The sequence below is a fragment of the Nasonia vitripennis genome, chromosome 4 (genome assembly GCF_009193385.2).
Source record: "Nasonia vitripennis strain AsymCx chromosome 4, Nvit_psr_1.1, whole genome shotgun sequence".
NCBI lineage: Eukaryota > Metazoa > Arthropoda > Insecta > Hymenoptera > Pteromalidae > Nasonia > Nasonia vitripennis.
This window is the reverse complement of record NC_045760.1, coordinates 30,998,077-31,015,397: the sequence shown is the minus strand read 5'-3', so window position 1 is coordinate 31,015,397 and position 17,321 is coordinate 30,998,077. Positions and strand designations below refer to the sequence as shown.

At 40.6% G+C, this 17,321-nt stretch overlaps 4 protein-coding genes across 8 annotated transcripts in view; 2 read left to right on the top strand and 2 right to left on the bottom strand.

The window, feature by feature from the left end:
* Nucleotides 1-3: 3 nt before the first annotated feature.
* Nucleotides 4-7,266, bottom strand: LOC100121226 (tudor domain-containing protein 7A). 2 transcript variants are annotated; one of them, XM_032599776.1, is made up of 12 exons: nt 6,383-6,530; nt 4,307-4,462; nt 3,893-4,223; nt 3,455-3,815; nt 3,259-3,372; nt 2,693-3,181; nt 2,101-2,598; nt 1,463-2,028; nt 1,180-1,378; nt 974-1,092; nt 746-897; nt 4-652 (listed from the first exon to the last, which is right to left on the bottom strand). In XM_032599776.1, the coding sequence occupies exons 2-12, from the start codon at nt 4,401-4,403 to the stop codon at nt 414-416; spliced, it is 3,165 nt and encodes a 1,054-aa protein (XP_032455667.1). In that variant the 5' UTR covers nt 4,404-4,462; nt 6,383-6,530; the 3' UTR covers nt 4-413. The 2 variants fall into 2 exon arrangements, with proteins under 2 accessions (XP_032455667.1, XP_001604820.2); XM_001604770.6 differs by lacking the exon at nt 6,383-6,530 and adding an exon at nt 7,019-7,266 and having other exon boundaries at nt 6-652.
* Nucleotides 7,267-7,585: 319 nt separating this feature from the next.
* Nucleotides 7,586-16,805, bottom strand: LOC100121252. 3 transcript variants are annotated; one of them, XM_016989878.3, is made up of 11 exons: nt 16,501-16,805; nt 15,781-16,145; nt 15,472-15,574; nt 15,205-15,399; nt 14,778-15,014; nt 14,542-14,697; nt 14,117-14,469; nt 13,642-14,038; nt 13,349-13,552; nt 10,527-10,873; nt 7,586-10,449 (listed from the first exon to the last, which is right to left on the bottom strand). In XM_016989878.3, exons 2-11 carry the CDS (start codon nt 15,952-15,954, stop codon nt 9,646-9,648), a joined length of 2,970 nt encoding a protein of 989 aa, XP_016845367.1. In that variant the 5' UTR covers nt 15,955-16,145; nt 16,501-16,805; the 3' UTR covers nt 7,586-9,645. The 3 variants fall into 3 exon arrangements, with proteins under 3 accessions (XP_016845367.1, XP_016845368.1, XP_008214725.1); XM_016989879.3 differs by having other exon boundaries at nt 15,235-15,399; XM_008216503.3 differs by lacking the exon at nt 16,501-16,805 and adding an exon at nt 16,217-16,445.
* LOC103317729 lies at nt 11,025-13,138 on the top strand. The gene is made up of 2 exons (XM_008216502.4): nt 11,025-12,735; nt 12,816-13,138. The coding sequence occupies exons 1-2, from the start codon at nt 11,320-11,322 to the stop codon at nt 12,930-12,932; spliced, it is 1,533 nt and encodes a 510-aa protein (XP_008214724.1). The 5' UTR covers nt 11,025-11,319; the 3' UTR covers nt 12,933-13,138.
* Nucleotides 16,806-16,934: 129 nt separating the features above from the next.
* LOC100121328 (dipeptidase 1) overlaps nt 16,935-17,321 on the top strand; it is an 86,741-nt gene continuing 86,354 nt past the window's right edge. Inside the window, exon 1 of one of the 2 annotated variants that reach the window (XM_008216768.3) lies at nt 16,935-17,131. The gene's annotated coding sequence lies outside the window, so the exon portion shown is untranslated. The remainder of the gene's footprint in view (nt 17,132-17,321) is intronic. The other variant, XM_031930301.1, reaches the window with a different exon arrangement.

The following is a 17,321-nucleotide window of genomic DNA, read 5'->3' as shown; positions in this document are numbered from 1 at the left end:
CATCGTTTATTTATTAAAATTACTATATCAAAAAATATCGATTCTTATTTTATATATAGTTATAGAGTATGTCATTTGACATATTTAATCTTTTGTCTATCTAATAGTATATTATGCAACGGGTACGGAGACTGCATTTTGAAAACTCGTTACAGCAAACTCTCGTTTTGAAAATGCAGTCTTTATGTACAAGTTACATACGATATTTTATACCATGAGAGCCGAAAATTCACATTAAAATTGTGATTTTGAGGTTAGAGTGGTATAAATATCATTAATTTTTCAATCTAACTAGATAATCGAAGTCGCGTGTCACGGTTTTCTTTTCTTTAGAAATTATCCAAAAATATTTTTATAAATATTTAAATATAACAAATACGTAATACTATTAGCGTCTTTCGTTTAATAACTCCTCAGACATTGACCTTATCAACTCTGTCTGCTCGGTTTTCGTTGACGAGAACATTTGTAATATAAATATCTTCTGAAGTAGTTGTGTCAATTAGTTCTAAACTTAAAACGGTATCTCCCGATTGAAGATTGTCCATGTCGCAGGACTTGATGATTGATACGAGCTTTTTGGATACGATTAGTTCATTGAATCTTAAAGTGTCTTTCACGGACCAGTCACCCTTCAATTTCGGCGTTATTCCTGTAACATTTGAAAAATTTTCTTTAGTTAGATTAAGCTTTAAAATTTTAGGATTTAATAAAATCTTGTAATTTATTCAGCAACTTTACTCGCCATGTAATTTTGCCTTAATGGCTTGGTATGGTAAATCATAGAACTGATTCTGAAGCGGTTGAAGTAAATCCAAGGTTACAGCTCTGTAGTCACCATAATCACAGAAATAAACGGCGCAGACATTTTTACTGATGACTTTTGAGACGTACGCTCTGAAAAATGATTAATCACGGTTAACTCTTTACAATAGATTAGTAGGTTTATTTATCTTAAATACGAAATACGTACCGATACCATCGTCCATCATCATATTTTGCTGCGTACATGTTCCCGACTTTTACAGCACCTGGCGTAAGAGGGGGACCATTGTACGAATTGCAGACATTCGAAAGTTCCACCATCAATTTCTACAATAACAAAATTAAAATTATGAATTGAAATCTTAATAAAATCAAGAAAATATTTATCGTGATGAAAAATATTATAATATATACCTCTAACTCTGGAACATTTAGCAGGGGTTGAATGGTGAAGTTGCCTGGATGAGCTGCCATTGTGATGTGTACATCGAAGAACGAGTCAACTGGAGGTATACTCGGAGCTTTGAGCGGAAACTCTGAGCGCGTTCCAATAGATGATCTAACGTTCCTTATACGGGGTTTCGTGTTATTATTATATTCGTCATCTTTGGACCTATAAATTAAGCATTAATCATTTAAAATTGTTTCAAATTAAATTATATGATATCAAGAAAATAAGTATATTTCGTGTACGTACTGTATTTCTGGTTCCAAGGCTAGCGTGTCATTCAGAGATGCTAAGTAATTGTTCTCTGTTCTTTTGTAAAATTCTACAATAGGAACTTTTTCGTAAATTCCTACTACTTTAAAATAGAACAAATCGCTTCTTGGCGCCAGTTTGCGTAAATGCTGTGCCATTTTTCTGTCGAAATCAATCTGGGAAATCTTGTGCAGCTGAACCTGCACAGCTTGTTTTGGGTACACTGTTAGAAGATTACTTAATTCTTCAAGTAAAACCAACTTATCCTTCTTGACTTGGATTGCATTTCCAACGTCAATGCACATAACTTGGGCTTCAGTTTCATTTATAATCCTAGTAATTTTGGCCCTGTACCATTTTTTATCCTCTGGATTCTCTGTAAGGTATATTTTTGTTGGGTCAAACCTCGACACTGGTTTCAACTTAAAGTGAGATTTGTTGAAACAATCTCTGGTTAATTTGTCCAGAAGATTGTTAAACAATTCTAATCCCGTCGATTTCAGCTGAACAAAAATTGCCTTATCAGAGACGTGCGAGATGAATCCTTGTTGCGCTGTATTTTCCTACAGTTATATGCATATAATTAGTAATTGTATAATAATAATTATATAGATAAAAATTGTTTGGGCGTGTACCACTCCAATTTTAGTGTTAGGGTCAAGAATTCGCATTATTTCTTGCTTGACTTTATCATTGACGCTCTCCTCCTCTTCAAACTCAAGCTGAGCCGAGACTGGGTTCACGTATCTTTCTTCGTTATACATCGGCTCGAATTTCATATTTTTTACAAGAACTGTCTTATCTACGAGCATCTCTTCCAACAGTGTTTGTATTTCTTCGCAAAATGCAAAATCCTCCAACCCCGTCAGAGATAGTCGAACCGACTGCGCTGGTAATACGCAGAATTCAGATTGTAAACTACGTAGACGCGTTACTGGGAAGACATCTTCGTCTCCTCGATCGATGAAGAAGACAGTCGCTTGTTGAGATTCCGGATCAACCTTGATGCAACGCACTCTGTGATACTCAGAGTCAAGTACCGCGTAATATTTGCCGGGAACAATCGTAGGGACAGGTGAGTTGTGAACGTCATACCACGTTTTCATCTCCTGTGCAAGTTCGTCTATCTTGTCCTAAAATATTCAATGTAATTTAAGTTAGTTTTCTGCATACATATAAACAATGTAAACCACTATAATAACAAAATTTAGTGTCAAGCACACTTACACTGTGATCTTCATCGATTATAACACCCCATATGTCGGTAGTTCCATACACCACATACACGTGGAGCCAAAATTCGTCCATGTCCTTCAGCTGCAAAACGTCTGGTTCTTGGTTTAACAGAGGAGAATGAGCTCGAGGACTGGTTGATCGTTTTCCGTCGGCACTCCTCGATAATGGACTCAATATAGCCTGATTGTTTGCCCCTACGTCGATCATTACCGCTTGGTCGACGATTTTCAGCCAATTTTTAGGCAAAGCTTCAACATATTTCTCCACATAGGTTTCCACGATACAAGACTCGAACATACCATTGGGATGATTGTCGATGATTTCTAAGACTCTTTTTAAAATTAGAGACCTGTCTTCCGTCGTGATCTGTGGAGTCGTATTTTGCATCAGTACGCTCAATGCGTTCTTGGCGGCTAGCTTTTCCGCCTCATCTTTCGTTTTGGCCTCCTGGGGATACGAACTATGTTTCTTGCCACAAACCTGCAAATTGAATCGATTATTAATACAATTGCATGTAGAAATGCCAGCACATCTGAAGAACTCGTAGTAATACTTACCATAACAGCGGAATAAATATTTTTATCGTTTTTAACAGAAACATCTATATATACGGGATGGGGAAGCTTTCTAGCCTCTGTGTAACTAAGTAACCTAAGACGTGGGTCGTCAACCTGCAAAAGCCGAAACACCGTTCAACATCGATATCGCTTAAAAAGAAAAAAAAATTAAACGTTGAAAATTAAATCTACTCACAATTGGCACTGGAATGGGACGCTGCTGCGCGACGTTCAGCCTCTGAGCCAAATTCGGCTTTGGAACCGGAACCTGTGGCATCTGAACCTTCTGCTGCATAAGCGGAGGAGGTGATAGCCTACTTTGAATACTCGAGAACGATACAGTCTTAGATTGCTGCGGCTTCTGATGAGAAGAAGTCGTCGGCGGTGTAACGAGCTTCTGCATCAGCGGTGTCGGAGGTGGCGTTATTGGTGTTTGCATCAACGGAGTCGGTGTCGTACTCGCAGCATCGTAACTATTGCTACGCGTTGGAGTATTGTGCGCCGTAGGCGATGGTGTAGCCCTCCTCTGTGGCTCGGTAGAAAATGACCTCGAGTAACTGAAATGAGAGAAGGTTAATTGTTTAACTGGCCGTAAAACAGCAGCGATTAAATCTGTATAAACCATTAAACCTACCTGTTATTGGATGTATTTATTCGGTTCTGTATACTCGGTCGGTTTGGCACATTTGTTCGGTTATTGCTGGTCTGCTGAGGACGAGTATTTGCATAGGTTCTCCGTCCGGCATTGAACCTATTTACTATTGTCCTCTTTTTCTTGCTCGACTTTTGCAGTCGCACCATATTGGCAATGTGCGCGGTGTTCTCTGTAGGCAAAACTTTCACCACAGTTTTTCCGTTCACTTGAAAAACCTGCAAGCCGGGAACCTTGCGCAGCATCGCCTCCAAATTTTGATAATTGAAGGCTCTGTAAGGTACATCTTTACCTTCGAGCATCTTTACGTCGCCTGAGAGGTTAAAAATTTATTTGATTAATGAAAAAAAAAACTTAAAAACACAAAAGAAAAACAGTTGACGTTAAAAAACTTACGGTTAATTTCAAGGGGCGTGAGTGGCGTTTTCGATGTTATGATGCACGACCGAATAATCGAGGCCCAGTTCTTCCACTCGGCCTCCATGTTGGTCATTTTGGAGGGGCTGGGCCCTCACAGCCACGAAAGAAGTAACGAGAGACTCTCAGTTCGATCTGAAAAATACAAGGGATTCTTTAGAATTTGTTGGTAATGTCGTAAATCAAGCTCGTTCGCCGCGTTCGACCCCAAGTGTTTTCATTTTTTTTTATGGGAAATTCGAGACATTAGGGCCTATTGTGCGTGTAGTAGTATTTTTTTACTGGAAATTTATGGCTACGCAACTGACGGTAGAATAAATGTTTTAGTTAAAAAGATCATCATTTTTGCTTGCATTCGTTAATTTGACACGATACCGAGCACGCAATCGTGTCGTATCGATAAAATTCGACTTGGGCGAAATGAGAAAGTCCGCAATGTCAGCAAGACGCACTTTTAGATAAGCAAGTTATCGGCAACACCCGAGTCTCATCTGGTATTTCATTCAAGAAGTTTGTGTTCAACCAAGCGTTATTCACCACCTGAGAATCACTCTGTAAATTTTCGAATCGAACGCATGTTTTTTTTATTAAAAAAAAAAACTGATTAAAATTATAAAACGAAGCACTCGCGAAAAAACAAAGGAACTAGTATGCATCGCTTTGCATGTCGTCTAATGAAAAGCTCGTTGCGTAAAAACAAGTTGAAAAACTGTTAATTTAGCCGAAGGCTGAAAAATGTTCTACCACAAGCACAAAAAAGCGTTAATTATTTAAACACTATAAAATCACTGAATAGAAGCAACGAGAAACCGTACACAAAACAAAAGCAAACGCGATTAGAAAATTTTCTCCAACACCACAGCTTATAACTATATATAATTCACATCGGTACTCGTCAGCTCGAAAGAATCCTCAAGATCGCGCGCGCAAGGAACAGCCGCTTATGTGCAGACGCCTACGTTTCACTCTCCCGCAGCATATGCCCACACGGTATATACAGGGCTATACGTCCGCCTGTAATCCATAAACACAAACATGCAGACCGCGAGCGGCTCTTTTCTGTTATGTCTGGTATACATCTATATCGCACCTCGAAGCCCCGCGACGCCGTCGACAGCTGAGGAAAGTAAAGAAAGTCCGCGATCTTTTACGATCGCGATAAATTACCGACTTTTTTCTCGCAAGGAAAATCGGTATCTCGAGAGAGAGAGAAAGAGAGAATATCGGTTCATATATGTATACGCGGATATCGTTCCGTTAGAAATTGTTTTTAAATGTTTAACGACAAGTGCGCGCGATAGGCAGCGGTATTTAATGACGCGTAACGCGATACAACGGGGGCTCTCTAATTACGAGAGGTTGGTGCGCGGCACAGACGTGGGAACGATTCCGGTCGTTCCATATGCACATTGCATAATTTGCTCCATATACTTATAAGGGGCATTGTGATATGCCGACACGCGCCGAAATTGCCGGAGCCTTGAGATTTCGCATGTTATGATTGGTCAAGTTCGCCGGTGCGTTGGAAATCGAGATTTTGCAAATAACCGATGCCGACGGAAAAAATGTTTGGCCTATTCCACGCGGAAATGGCTAGCTAATCGGCGTAAAAAGTTTATTGGTTTCGCAGCCCGATTTCTCTAACACGTGAGAAACAGTAGTATAAGTACACACTTTCGCGTTATCCCATAACAACCTCTGAATCGAAGAAGAAAACACGAGGCGTGTGTAGGTATACACATAAGAGCAGACGAAAAATCCTCAAAGGTCACTTTTACACCGAACGCACATATAGTTTTTATTTCAACGTGAAAAACCAAAAACATGCCGCGCACAAGAGCCCAAACAAAAAAGCGCCGTAAGAAAAAGAAAGCAGACCCGTTCAAAAATCAATTCCCGCGCGTTTTCTCGGAAAAAAGGTTCAGCTCATCAGCCACCGCTGATATCGCGCGGCTTATTCGCAACAGACATCGCCGCGCGAAAACAAAACTCTCTCTCTCTCTCTCTCGGCACTAACAATCGAGAAAGACCGCTTGACGACAACGAGATACTTACTTTCACGGCTCACACAGCAGCGCGCACGACCACATCGGAATGCATCGACACACATTCCTCTTCGCCCGTCGCTCTCGCAGCTCGAGTCACAGTTAAAAAAAAAAGAAACACTCCAACCGCGCCTTATCTATCCGCGCGCGATACGCAGGTGGCGGGGCTAAAAACGCGACACGAGTGCAAATTCACTCTGCACAGTGCCGCGATACATATATACCTGTTTACTTATAAGTATAGATGTACCACGCGATATAACTACATCCGCGGGTGCTATTGAGGACAGCGCGGCGATGAACAAGAGAGCTGTGCGCGAGAGGAGTTTTAGAAAAGAGAAGAGATGTAGAGAGACACAACACAGCGGCGCGCGATGGATTTCCGCGAAAGCTGCAGGAGAGTATGGAAAAAACGCGAGCGCGCGCCTTTCACCTCTGAAAAATCCTCTCTAATAAGCTTCTGTACTTATAGATATCTCGTGTCGCGGCGCATAGGCACACACTCATCAGCGCGAAAATTTCGTAACCGGGCGGTTGACGTTTAGAAAGAGAAAATCGGTGCGCGCGAGCGATGACAACACACGGTGCAGCGCACGTCTGCTGTAGGTGTGCTCGCGAATGCGCGTGTGTTGTGTTATGTACTAACCGTATGTGCGGGAGACTGGATGCTGCGCTGCTGTTGCGAATTCCAGGTCGCTCAGCACGATGACGTTTCAAACGAAGAAGCAGATGATGATCGTTTCTCTCTCGATGTTGGACTGTCGTCTCGAAGGAGGACACTGCAGCTGGGTAGCGAGATACACGATGACGATGACTCTTTAGAGGACTGGCACTCGTCTACTCTTTATGATAGTCGAGGCACGTCTGATTAGCCGGAGTGAGCTCGTCGATCTTGTCGGCAGCCGCTCGGGCTTCCCCCTCTTATTCGCTCCTCGCCGGCGCCGCCGCACCTGGGAGGAGTTTGCGGCGCGGGGGAATGGTGGGGTGAGGGGCGGGAGGACATAGAGGGCGTGTTTGGCGCCGGCGATTTTACACGCGGGAGTTCGAACCGGGGGCGTGTTCGGTGTTATTGTGTTTAGGGGCTCGAGCTTGATGAGGGTTGTAATTGCGTATGCAATTGAACATTCGTTCATAAATCAATCTGACGGTGAATGGATGAAATTATTATTAGTAGAGCATTATTAGGTCGGTGCGGAAATAATTGATTGACATGTATGGGGATGTAATCGTCTTTTATTAAAAAAAAAACACGTGCTTTACATACATTCAATTAATACCTTTCATATTAGTATATAATTTTAAAATTCTTTTTGACAGAGCCTACTTACACGGACAAGCGTAGAAAAAAACGTTCCTTTAGAATATACATTATTTAACCAAAAAAAGAGAAATAAAAAATAAAAAGGAATATTACACATTTGGAATGTAGTTGTGTTACACTTTGGAAAGTATCGGGCACAATGTGATTCGCTGATCATATACCTACGAGACCTAGTCAGAATAACTTTGTCACAACTACGCGCATCTTTATTAATCGTTTTTCTTTCTTTTGTTCACTATTTTTTTTATCATCTCCTTAAAGACTATTAGTAACAAAACAATTACATTTCCTAAAATCCTTACGAAGCTTCGCTTCTTTGGAAAAAGAGATCCTAAAATGTTTCGAACAGTCACTTTGAATTCACACTAATATAATAATAATCATAATCATAACAACTAACCGATCACATAGCGTCGTTGCCTTCTATAACGGACTTGCGATCGCGCGCCTTGAGTACATAATTTTATTGTGTCATTGCACTTTACACTTCTGTTTAGTCGCTAAAATTCACAATAGTCAACGTAATAAAAAAAAAACAAAAATCACATTTCATAATTATAATTTGCAATCTAAACAAATTAAGGAAAAAACAACCATTTAACGGTAATTTCACTACAAATGAGTATAATTGAATCTTTGATTGTATATTTTTTTAAAAACGAATTCATAATAAAATTGTTTTTGCCGCTTCGCTTTTTTCACCAACGATCGTTCACAATTATACGACAATTGGGGTTTAGAATACACTATATGAAATTGAATTATCGAAGAAGTATAAAGTTCCTTGTTCTCAAAAACGCAACGTGATTTCAGATCACGTTTTTTTAATTTTGAGAATTAGAGTATAAATAACTCCTAACTCTAAGATCGTATTATTTGAAAACGACTGTATAATGTTTTGAAAAGTAGTACCTTTTACTTTAAAAGAAAAAAGTAATTTTTATGTATTTTCATGCTTTGTGCAATATTGGTATATTAAGTACTCTAAAGTTTATGTAAAATTTCTGAATCTCAAATCTTTAGTTAAAATGTAGCCTATGGGTTTTTATCGTACATAATTTTTCAATATAAGTAATGAAACTGCTAAACTATTCGCGTTTAAAAAAGTATAACGTTATCATGTGAATCGAGGTTTAGTAAAAAACCTACGCATTAGTTAATATCAAGTTTAGAAGTAAAAAATTATCAAAAGAATCGATTAATTACTCTCAACTCAGAAAATCATTTCAAGTAAACTTCAGAATATCAAATGCAATACTTTATCGAAACTTCAAATTCAGAGTATCAAATATACGTCACGCGCAATGACTAACGCTTCAAAAAAATGATCAAGTATATCAATACTCTTTATCGAGAAAAAAAACCTAAAATATCGAAAATCACAGGCGCATCGTCGTAAAATGCATCATACCTCATCTTACAATAATTCTGTCACACGCAATCTCTCAATATATCGAAATTATAAACGACTATATTTGTTTTCTGTTTGCCATTAAGTATAAAATGTAATATATTTATATAATATGTATTTATAATATATATATATATATATATATATATATATATATATATATAAAATCCTATACACAATCTCTGTACAATTGCTGCCCTCGGATCTGTGCTTCTATAGTCAGCAATCGTTTTTACTCTCTGACCCGGTGGAAACGATCGCTTTAGTAAGATTCGAGAAAACTTTCGGTAAAAATGTTAGGTCTGTCGACGGAGACACACATCAATGATGCAACCCGTATTTGATAAAATAAGCTAAAAGCCAAAGTAATAACAAAACACGCGTACGCTCCGGCAAAAGTGCAAAAGCTTATGAGAAAGTGTTGAAAAGAAAAACGAAACGCAACAACCTCTATGGCAAATTCCACTCTCCCATACCTTTGCTTAAAGGATGCGACTTCCACCAGGGCAATTCAACCTGCAAATCGTCCTCTCACTTTTGATTAGAAGCAGGTGACGTCTTTCGCATCGAACTTGGACTGAACGGTGAGCTGCTCGTCGGCGAAGTCCATACCGAACGGCACCGAGTTCGAAGAGACGTTGTTGTCGGACCTGCTGCTCCTGTCCTCCTCTTCGGTCAGAATGTTGCACATCATCCTGTCGTCGTAGAGTGAGAATCTCGCCGTGGTTGATTGACTGCCCCGGCCGCGAACTTTACGCACCGAGGGTGGTAGATCACCGGGTGTCTTAATACGCATGTGCGGATCTTTGAGCGAGATGTTCGAGTTCGAGCCAGTGTTGAAGACCTCGTTGAATTTGTCGAGACTTTCCTGTCGGCTGAGGTTCGTTTCGCTTTTCTTTTTCCGAAGCTTTACCAGCGGAAGAGTCGACGGTCGGCTGGAGTTAGCTTGTGCGCTATTGGAAGCCTCGCCGATACTGCTACTTCTTTTCTCACTGTTCTTCTCGGATCGACCCGGGACTATGCCGTTAACGTACTTCCCGGTCGGCGATATGCTAACATTGGTTTCGACGATCTTCGGCTGTTGGTTGGCGTTTTTGCTCGCGAGGAGATTTGATTTGGAATCTTCGCGGTCGATCTGACACTTGGTGTACGCTGGGTGGTGCTGTTGGTACATCATCTTCTTGTTGGCAAGAATCTTCTTGAGATTGGACCAGCCGGAAAATCGACGACGACGAGGACTGTCCTGGGGGTTGCTGGGCAGAGCTGTGTAACAGGACTCCTGGACGTTAGTCTGCTTGAGCTTATTGTACGAGGTGCTGCCACCACTGCACTCTGAGATGACGTTCTGCGAACACGACGTGATTAATTTATTAAACAAATTCTAAAAAATGTATGACAATAAAATAATAATTGATACCCCACCTGCACATATGGAATAGGCGTAACCGGTCTCAGCGACAATTGCTGTGAGCTTGTGACATGGTGCAACTGTTGATGTTGATGATGATGCTGCTGTTGTCCGAGATAGTCGTGTGGCACAAGACTCTGAGTTTCGCTACTCGAATGCTTGCCGTAGGCGCCGGCATCGTTGCCGGAGTGTTTTGACGATCGATTGACGAGGACGTTCCCCTGACAGCCGAGCTCTTCGCAAGAGTCAGATTGCAGCATCAAATTTCGTTCCATGCACGGGTTACGGCCTTGGTATGGCTGCAGTTGAGGCACCGGCGCCGAAGTGGACAGGAGCACCGCCGTCTCGTTCGAGTTTTTTGCTGAATAAAAAAATTTAGTCGTTTAAAAAAATATCATAACTATACAAATAATAATAAAATTTGAAAATTTGATAAAATAAAAAACTTTTATCGTATGAAAGAGATATAGTTTTTTAATACTTTATCTCTTATCAGTTTGTAAAAAAATTTTTGCGAAAATGCTGTGATAAGGTAACTCAGGTAACGCAGTATTGATCTAGCTTTCAAATTATCAGGCTTGTTATAAGCGCCGCGCGCGAGATCGCGATTTCACACCTATACGCCATTCGGTGATTGGGCCGACGTTGGGCTGTTTATATCGTCTTTGGTTCCGTGGGAGACATAACCTAAATCCACCTGCGTCTACCGATCGCGACAGGTGTTCACCACAAGCGTAAACTCCGAAAACAAAATAATATGAAGCGAAAATTTTCAAAGTGACGAAGATTTATTTATAAGTCGTGAAAATGAGCACGAAATCGAAGAGACCACGGCTACTCTACAGTAGAGAGGCTTTGGAAGAAGCGATCGCCGATATTAAGGCTGGGATGCCCGTAAAAACTGCCAGTGAAAAATACCAAATCCCAAGAACTACGCTGCACAATAAGATGACAGCCAGGTACGCTGACAAGAGACCTGGTCCGGAGACCGTACTGACTACTGCTGAGGAAAATGCACTGGTGCAGTGGATCGCTAACTCAAGTAAACAGGGCTTGATGGTGGGTAAGCAGCAGTTGGTGAACAGTGTTGCATTTTTGGTTAAGACTCTGAATAGGGAGAACCCGTTCTCCAATGGTAGGCCTGGTAGGCACTGGTATCAAAGCTTTTTAAGGAGGCACAAGGATATTGTGAGTAGGATTAATGAAAATAGTGGATTTGTGAAAACTTGTGCTGATGAAGCTGATATCCGGAATTGGTTCCATGAGCTAAGCTCATATCTGGAGCAGAAGAGACTGTTAGATATTCCTGCTTCGAGAATATTCGCTGCAGAGATGTGTGTTTTGTTCAGTATGAATGCGGATGATGAAGACAGAGAGAAAATTTATGTACAAATGGCAGGCAGTGCGGATGGCTGCTTGGTGCCACCTATGTTGTTATTTGATAACGAGAGGCTACCTAGTAAAATCTACCAGAGTCTGCCTAGAGGATGGACCTGCAGTAAATCAGATGATGGATGCATGAAACCAGAAAACTTTTATGAGTATGTGACACAACATTTTAAAAAATGGCTTGTTAAGAGAAAAGTTGACTTTCCTGTAGTTTTGTTTGTGGATGGAAAAGCCCCATACTTGACTCTATCTCTGAGCAATTTTTGCTTAAGAAATAAAATACAATTAATAGGTTTACTTCCCAATTTGTCACACATACTTCAGCCACTGAATAAAGAACTATTTCCCTCTGTAAAAGAAGCTTGGAAAAAAACACTTGAATTTCATCTACAAAAGGAGGCTACAAATTCATTGAAGGAATATGTGGCTCCTCTACTAAAATCAGTTCTCGATGATTTACAAATTGATCAGCTGTTAATTAATGGCTTTTTAACAACAGGATTGCACCCACTGACAGAAGACGCTTTAAATTATGATAAAGTTCCAAAAAAAATTCTGCCAAAGTCAGAAATCCCAGAATTCGATCCGTACAATCTCAATGAAATATTCCAGGTAGAAGAAGGAGAACAACACTTAGAAAAGTGTATGAATGTATTAAACCATTTAGAACAATGGCTAAGTTCAAGTAAACTTGAAATTTTTAACGAGGCTTTTGATCATGAAAAATGGACTGGAAGAATAGAAGACAAAAGTTTATTCTATTACTGGAGAAAGGTGAAAACTGAAGTTGCTTATTTAAACTTTGAGCCTGCCAAGTCTGATACAAGTTGTGAGGTACATTTCAGCTATTCATTTTTAACAAAAATAACTTACTTTTCTCATTATAATTATTCAATTCCAATTATTTATTACAGACAGTTATTGTAGAGGCTGATGTTCATTCTTCCACAAACGAAAGTAGAGCAGATATAGTAGAGATTATTATAGAAGATTCTGAGAAAGAGTATTCCACAGAAATAATCGAGTCATGAATTTTTTCAAATTTAAGTAGTTAAATAATAATAAGATTAAAATTAGTTTGGTGCTGGTACTATTACCTAATATCTGTTTCAAAAACAGATTACATTTAAACTTTTCAAGCGTTTATAAATAACGTTTACATTGCAATATTGTTATAAGTCACATCAAAGAAGTTGTTAAAAAGTCCATGACAAATGACTTGAAAAAGAAAATGCTTTAAAAAAAACAGAGCACGAAATATATTTATTTTATCAAACAGAGAAGCTTCTCGTTATCACTACAGAAACTAACTCTCCCAATCCTGTAACTTTAGGGTGGAATTCGTTTTTTAAAATTTGCCTAGTTTTCGCAGTATTATAGTTTCATGCTGCAGAAGTGTACGAAACTCGCTCAATGAAACCGTATTCTAATGAATTAATCCACTTACCGCTGTGCTCGTGCGTGCCGCTCTCGGTCGGGGATAAAGTTACTAAATTGTCTACGGTGACTTCGCTACCGTCGTGGCCACTCATTTGCACAACGTGAGAGCCTTCGTGATGAGGCGCATCGCTGTAAAGGCTGTTTGTTGTCGAAGGCACAAGTCCGCAGTGGGAATTCACCATTGGGCTCCCATCAGTAAAATACATTGTTACTGCAAGTCAATCGATCAACATCATTATAGTACTAATTCTCCGTTGAAATTACTCGCGATAGTTTAATTCATTCGGACTGAATGCTTACTTCGATGGGACTGGAGTTCCATCAATCGCTCCTCAATGCAGAGAGCAGTCAATCTCGCCTCTGCATCCGAGTCCCAACAGTCTTCCATAGTTTCTCTGATCAAGCGGACTCCGGGCTTGTCTACTATGTTGCCCTCTAGAAGCGGTCGCGCTTTGTTTCGAGAAACCAACACTTGCATCTGCTCGAACGTTGGATGGAGACCGATTTCTTTCTCGAAGGGTTGTCGGTATGAGGGTATCTCAGTGCCAGACACGTAGACATCTGTGCAGCGGGACACCAGCTCCCAGAGAATTAAGCCCATTGCGTAGACGTCGATTTGTTTGAGAGAGCTTTCGCAGTCGCGTAGATTCACGGCACCCTCGAGCACCTCTGGTGCCATATATCGCAGTGTGCCGACCTGAACATAAAACTTTTTAGTAAGCTTCTTATTCAGATTTTTTAATCAATTGAATTATGTTATCTCGATAATTCTTACGTCATTTATAGATTTAGTTTCTGCATGTTGCTCCTCGCCGTTCGAGTAATACTTAGATCCTGAGATTTGAACCGCAAGCCCGAGATCGCAGATACAACAGGTGCCGTCAGATTTGATTAAAATGTTCCTCGAGTTCATGTCCCTGTGTGCTATGCATGGCTTGAACTTGTCTCCTTTGCGAATGTCCGTGTGCAAATATGCGAGTCCTTTGACTATTGAGAGTCCCATTTTGCAGAATGTCATCCAGTCAAAAGTGTGATAACGTAAAAAGTCGGTCAATGTGCCGCCGGGTGCATAGGAAAATACCAAGAGGTATTCGACGTTTCCGTCCATGCTTATCCTTTCGTCAGAACCTGTTTCATTAAGTGCTAAATCAATACTTTGTTCTGAAAATACCAGTCTCTATTTGTTGCTTAAAATATTACCATAGTAATGTAACAGTGAGGGATGCTCTATAAAAGGTAAACAATATATGTCTCTCTCATTCAGGAAGTAACTCTGATAATGGCCAGGAAAAATTTTCACAGCAACATCTTGATCTCCCATGCTACCTTGCCAGACTGATCCATATCTTCCTTCACCTGTTTTACCATAGTTTGTAGTATCATTCAATCAAAACCAAACAATAAAAAGATGCTAATAATCTTTAATTGGAACTTACCAACTATTGTTGAAAGTTTCAAATGGTCAACAGTGTAAGTACCAGTTCTGAGCCCATTACCGTCGTTAAAATTGTCATTGTATGGCAGTGGTTTTCCCAATCTCATTAAAACATTATTTCTGTACACCAAATATATCAAAACGATCACTGTAAACGTGACTAGTAAAATGCTAGCTAGAGTAGTCACTGTGATGAGCATCAAGTGATCAGAGTTCACCTGCTCCAAAAATTCTGTGGCTGAAATATTTGTAATGAATTTCGAAAATAGTAATTTTCAAGTGTTGCAAAACAAAAGTAAAAGAACTGAGGAAAACGGTGGAATTCTCAAATTCAGAAAATAAAATTACAAAAATCGAAACAAGGACATTTAAATAAAATGAAGTTGAGAATTTCCAGGGAAAAATAAAACAAACAAAATAAAAAATACCTGTAACGATCACACTTAAATTATTCTTACTTGCTGGGCTGGTTAAAAGTAACTTATTTTCAAAAGGATCTGTGACATTCACATTGCAATAGTCTTCCCTGCAACAGCAGAACTTGGCATTGCTCAATGCTCTAGTCCACCTATTTGCTATGCATTCCGTGTGCTCGCACTCTTGACCCTCTTGTTTCCAACATCCTGTTAAAACATCAACATTATCAATGAAATAGTTAAGATAAAGAATTATCTGCCACGAAGAATCTTGTATACCTTGAAGAAAAATATTGATTTTAGTCCCGTTTGATGTGCTTTCTTCCTGCCACAATGCATAGCAGTATTGATTGCATTTCTCATATTTGATATCATTTTCAGTCTGTAAATCAGAAAAAATTATGTATCAAACAAAGTAAGGCTCTTGCATGGCCAGTATTGCGTTACAGTAAAATTCATTGTTCATTAATTATGAAACATGTCAGAGATTAGATTACTTCTAAGAAATCTATTTTCAAAGAATTACAAAGCACCAACAAAGCTGTTGCCAATAAAATCAGCTTGAACAGAGAATGAAAGCTGCTCTACCTGGTTGTGATTATTGGTGTTGAAAGCATCCTCGATGTCATCAGTTGAGTTCTGCTCCTCAGCCACGCTCTTAACTTCCCTCTTTCTGACGGCACATATTTTATCAGCCTCGACCAGAGTCAGACCCACGATGCAGGCTACAGTGACTAGTACAACCGATACAAGGACTCTCATGGTGCTGGCTCACTACTGTTGTTCCTCGCACGCTCCCATCTTCTGCACTCACACAAATATCTCGTTTGTGTAGTCTCCCTTGGCTTCAGAAGCTACATTTACTCGAGTAAAATCCAAGTAGACACAAAATCAATGCCTACTGAAGCTCGGAAGCTCTATGTCATCGCAGAGTCCAGTGAACTCCTCTGCATCTGTGAACCACATCAAGAAGACCACCCTAGTGAGTAAAAAACAACAACAGTCGCGAGAGCAACGTCCTAACCTCATTCCTCCACAGCCTTTAAAAAACCCAATGCGTCGTACTTCCGAGAACCCCTCGAATCCATCCCGAAATCGCTACGACAGAAGTCCAGCTTCCACAAGACACAGAACCGAGTCCTCCCCCGCACAATTGACAAAATAGGCCGCGAGTCTCTTTCTATCGAGGAAAAAGCTTTCTCTCCGCGGATATACGCATCCCCCGCGAATCGATAAACTCCCGGAATGCAAGTGCAAGAACAATATATACTGCGCCGAGACGGAGCAGAAATAAAAACGCTCTCTCACCCTCTGGAAGCCAGTGTGTACGGATATGTGCGCCGCGACGTCGTCGTCCGTCGTCCCCCGCGACGCCTCAAGCTCTTCGCATAAAGCACAAGTTACTTATACACACAGCACTGTATATCCGCACCACGTATAGGTACACACGTCGTCGCGGAGAGAAACTCCGTTTGTTATTCGGGCTATCCTTCGGACATCACTGCTGCAGCGTTATTCGCTATGCTCTCCACTGTACGCGTATATAGATATATAGATGCCCGCGACGCATATATACGTAACTCGCGATCCGTGATCCCTTTTTCGCGAGAGCCGAGTTAGATTGTCGAGACTCGCCGCTTGGCGGCGGTGACGACGACGACGCGGGTTACGTGTGTTTATTTTTTTTTCGAACGAGACGAGACTCGTTCCCCTCTCCCCTCCACCCCCCTCAGTTTGTCTGTCTGGCGGCGCGCGGCTGATGATAATTTTTCGCCGGTGGACTTTAAACCGTGAGGAAGAGAGATAGGGGTTATGCAGTGTGCGTATATATGTATATAGAGCGTGTGTGGCGAGGTGTGTGCTGTATGCGTGGGACGCGCGTGAGAAGAGAGAGAGAGAAGAGAGGCGTGAGACGGACAAGTGTATGAGATAAGGAGAGGTATGTAATACATTGTGTGTGATTTATTGTCGGGGATCGATTTTCGGAGGTTTTTGGTGGCTTTTTGCGAGGGAAACGAGTTTTTCTTTGTTTGCGAGGGAAGCGGATTTTCGTTGCTCGTTTGTTCGCTTTGTTCAAACGAACTGCAAATGCAGATAGGTATTTTAATTTAAGGTAGAGGTTCGATCGG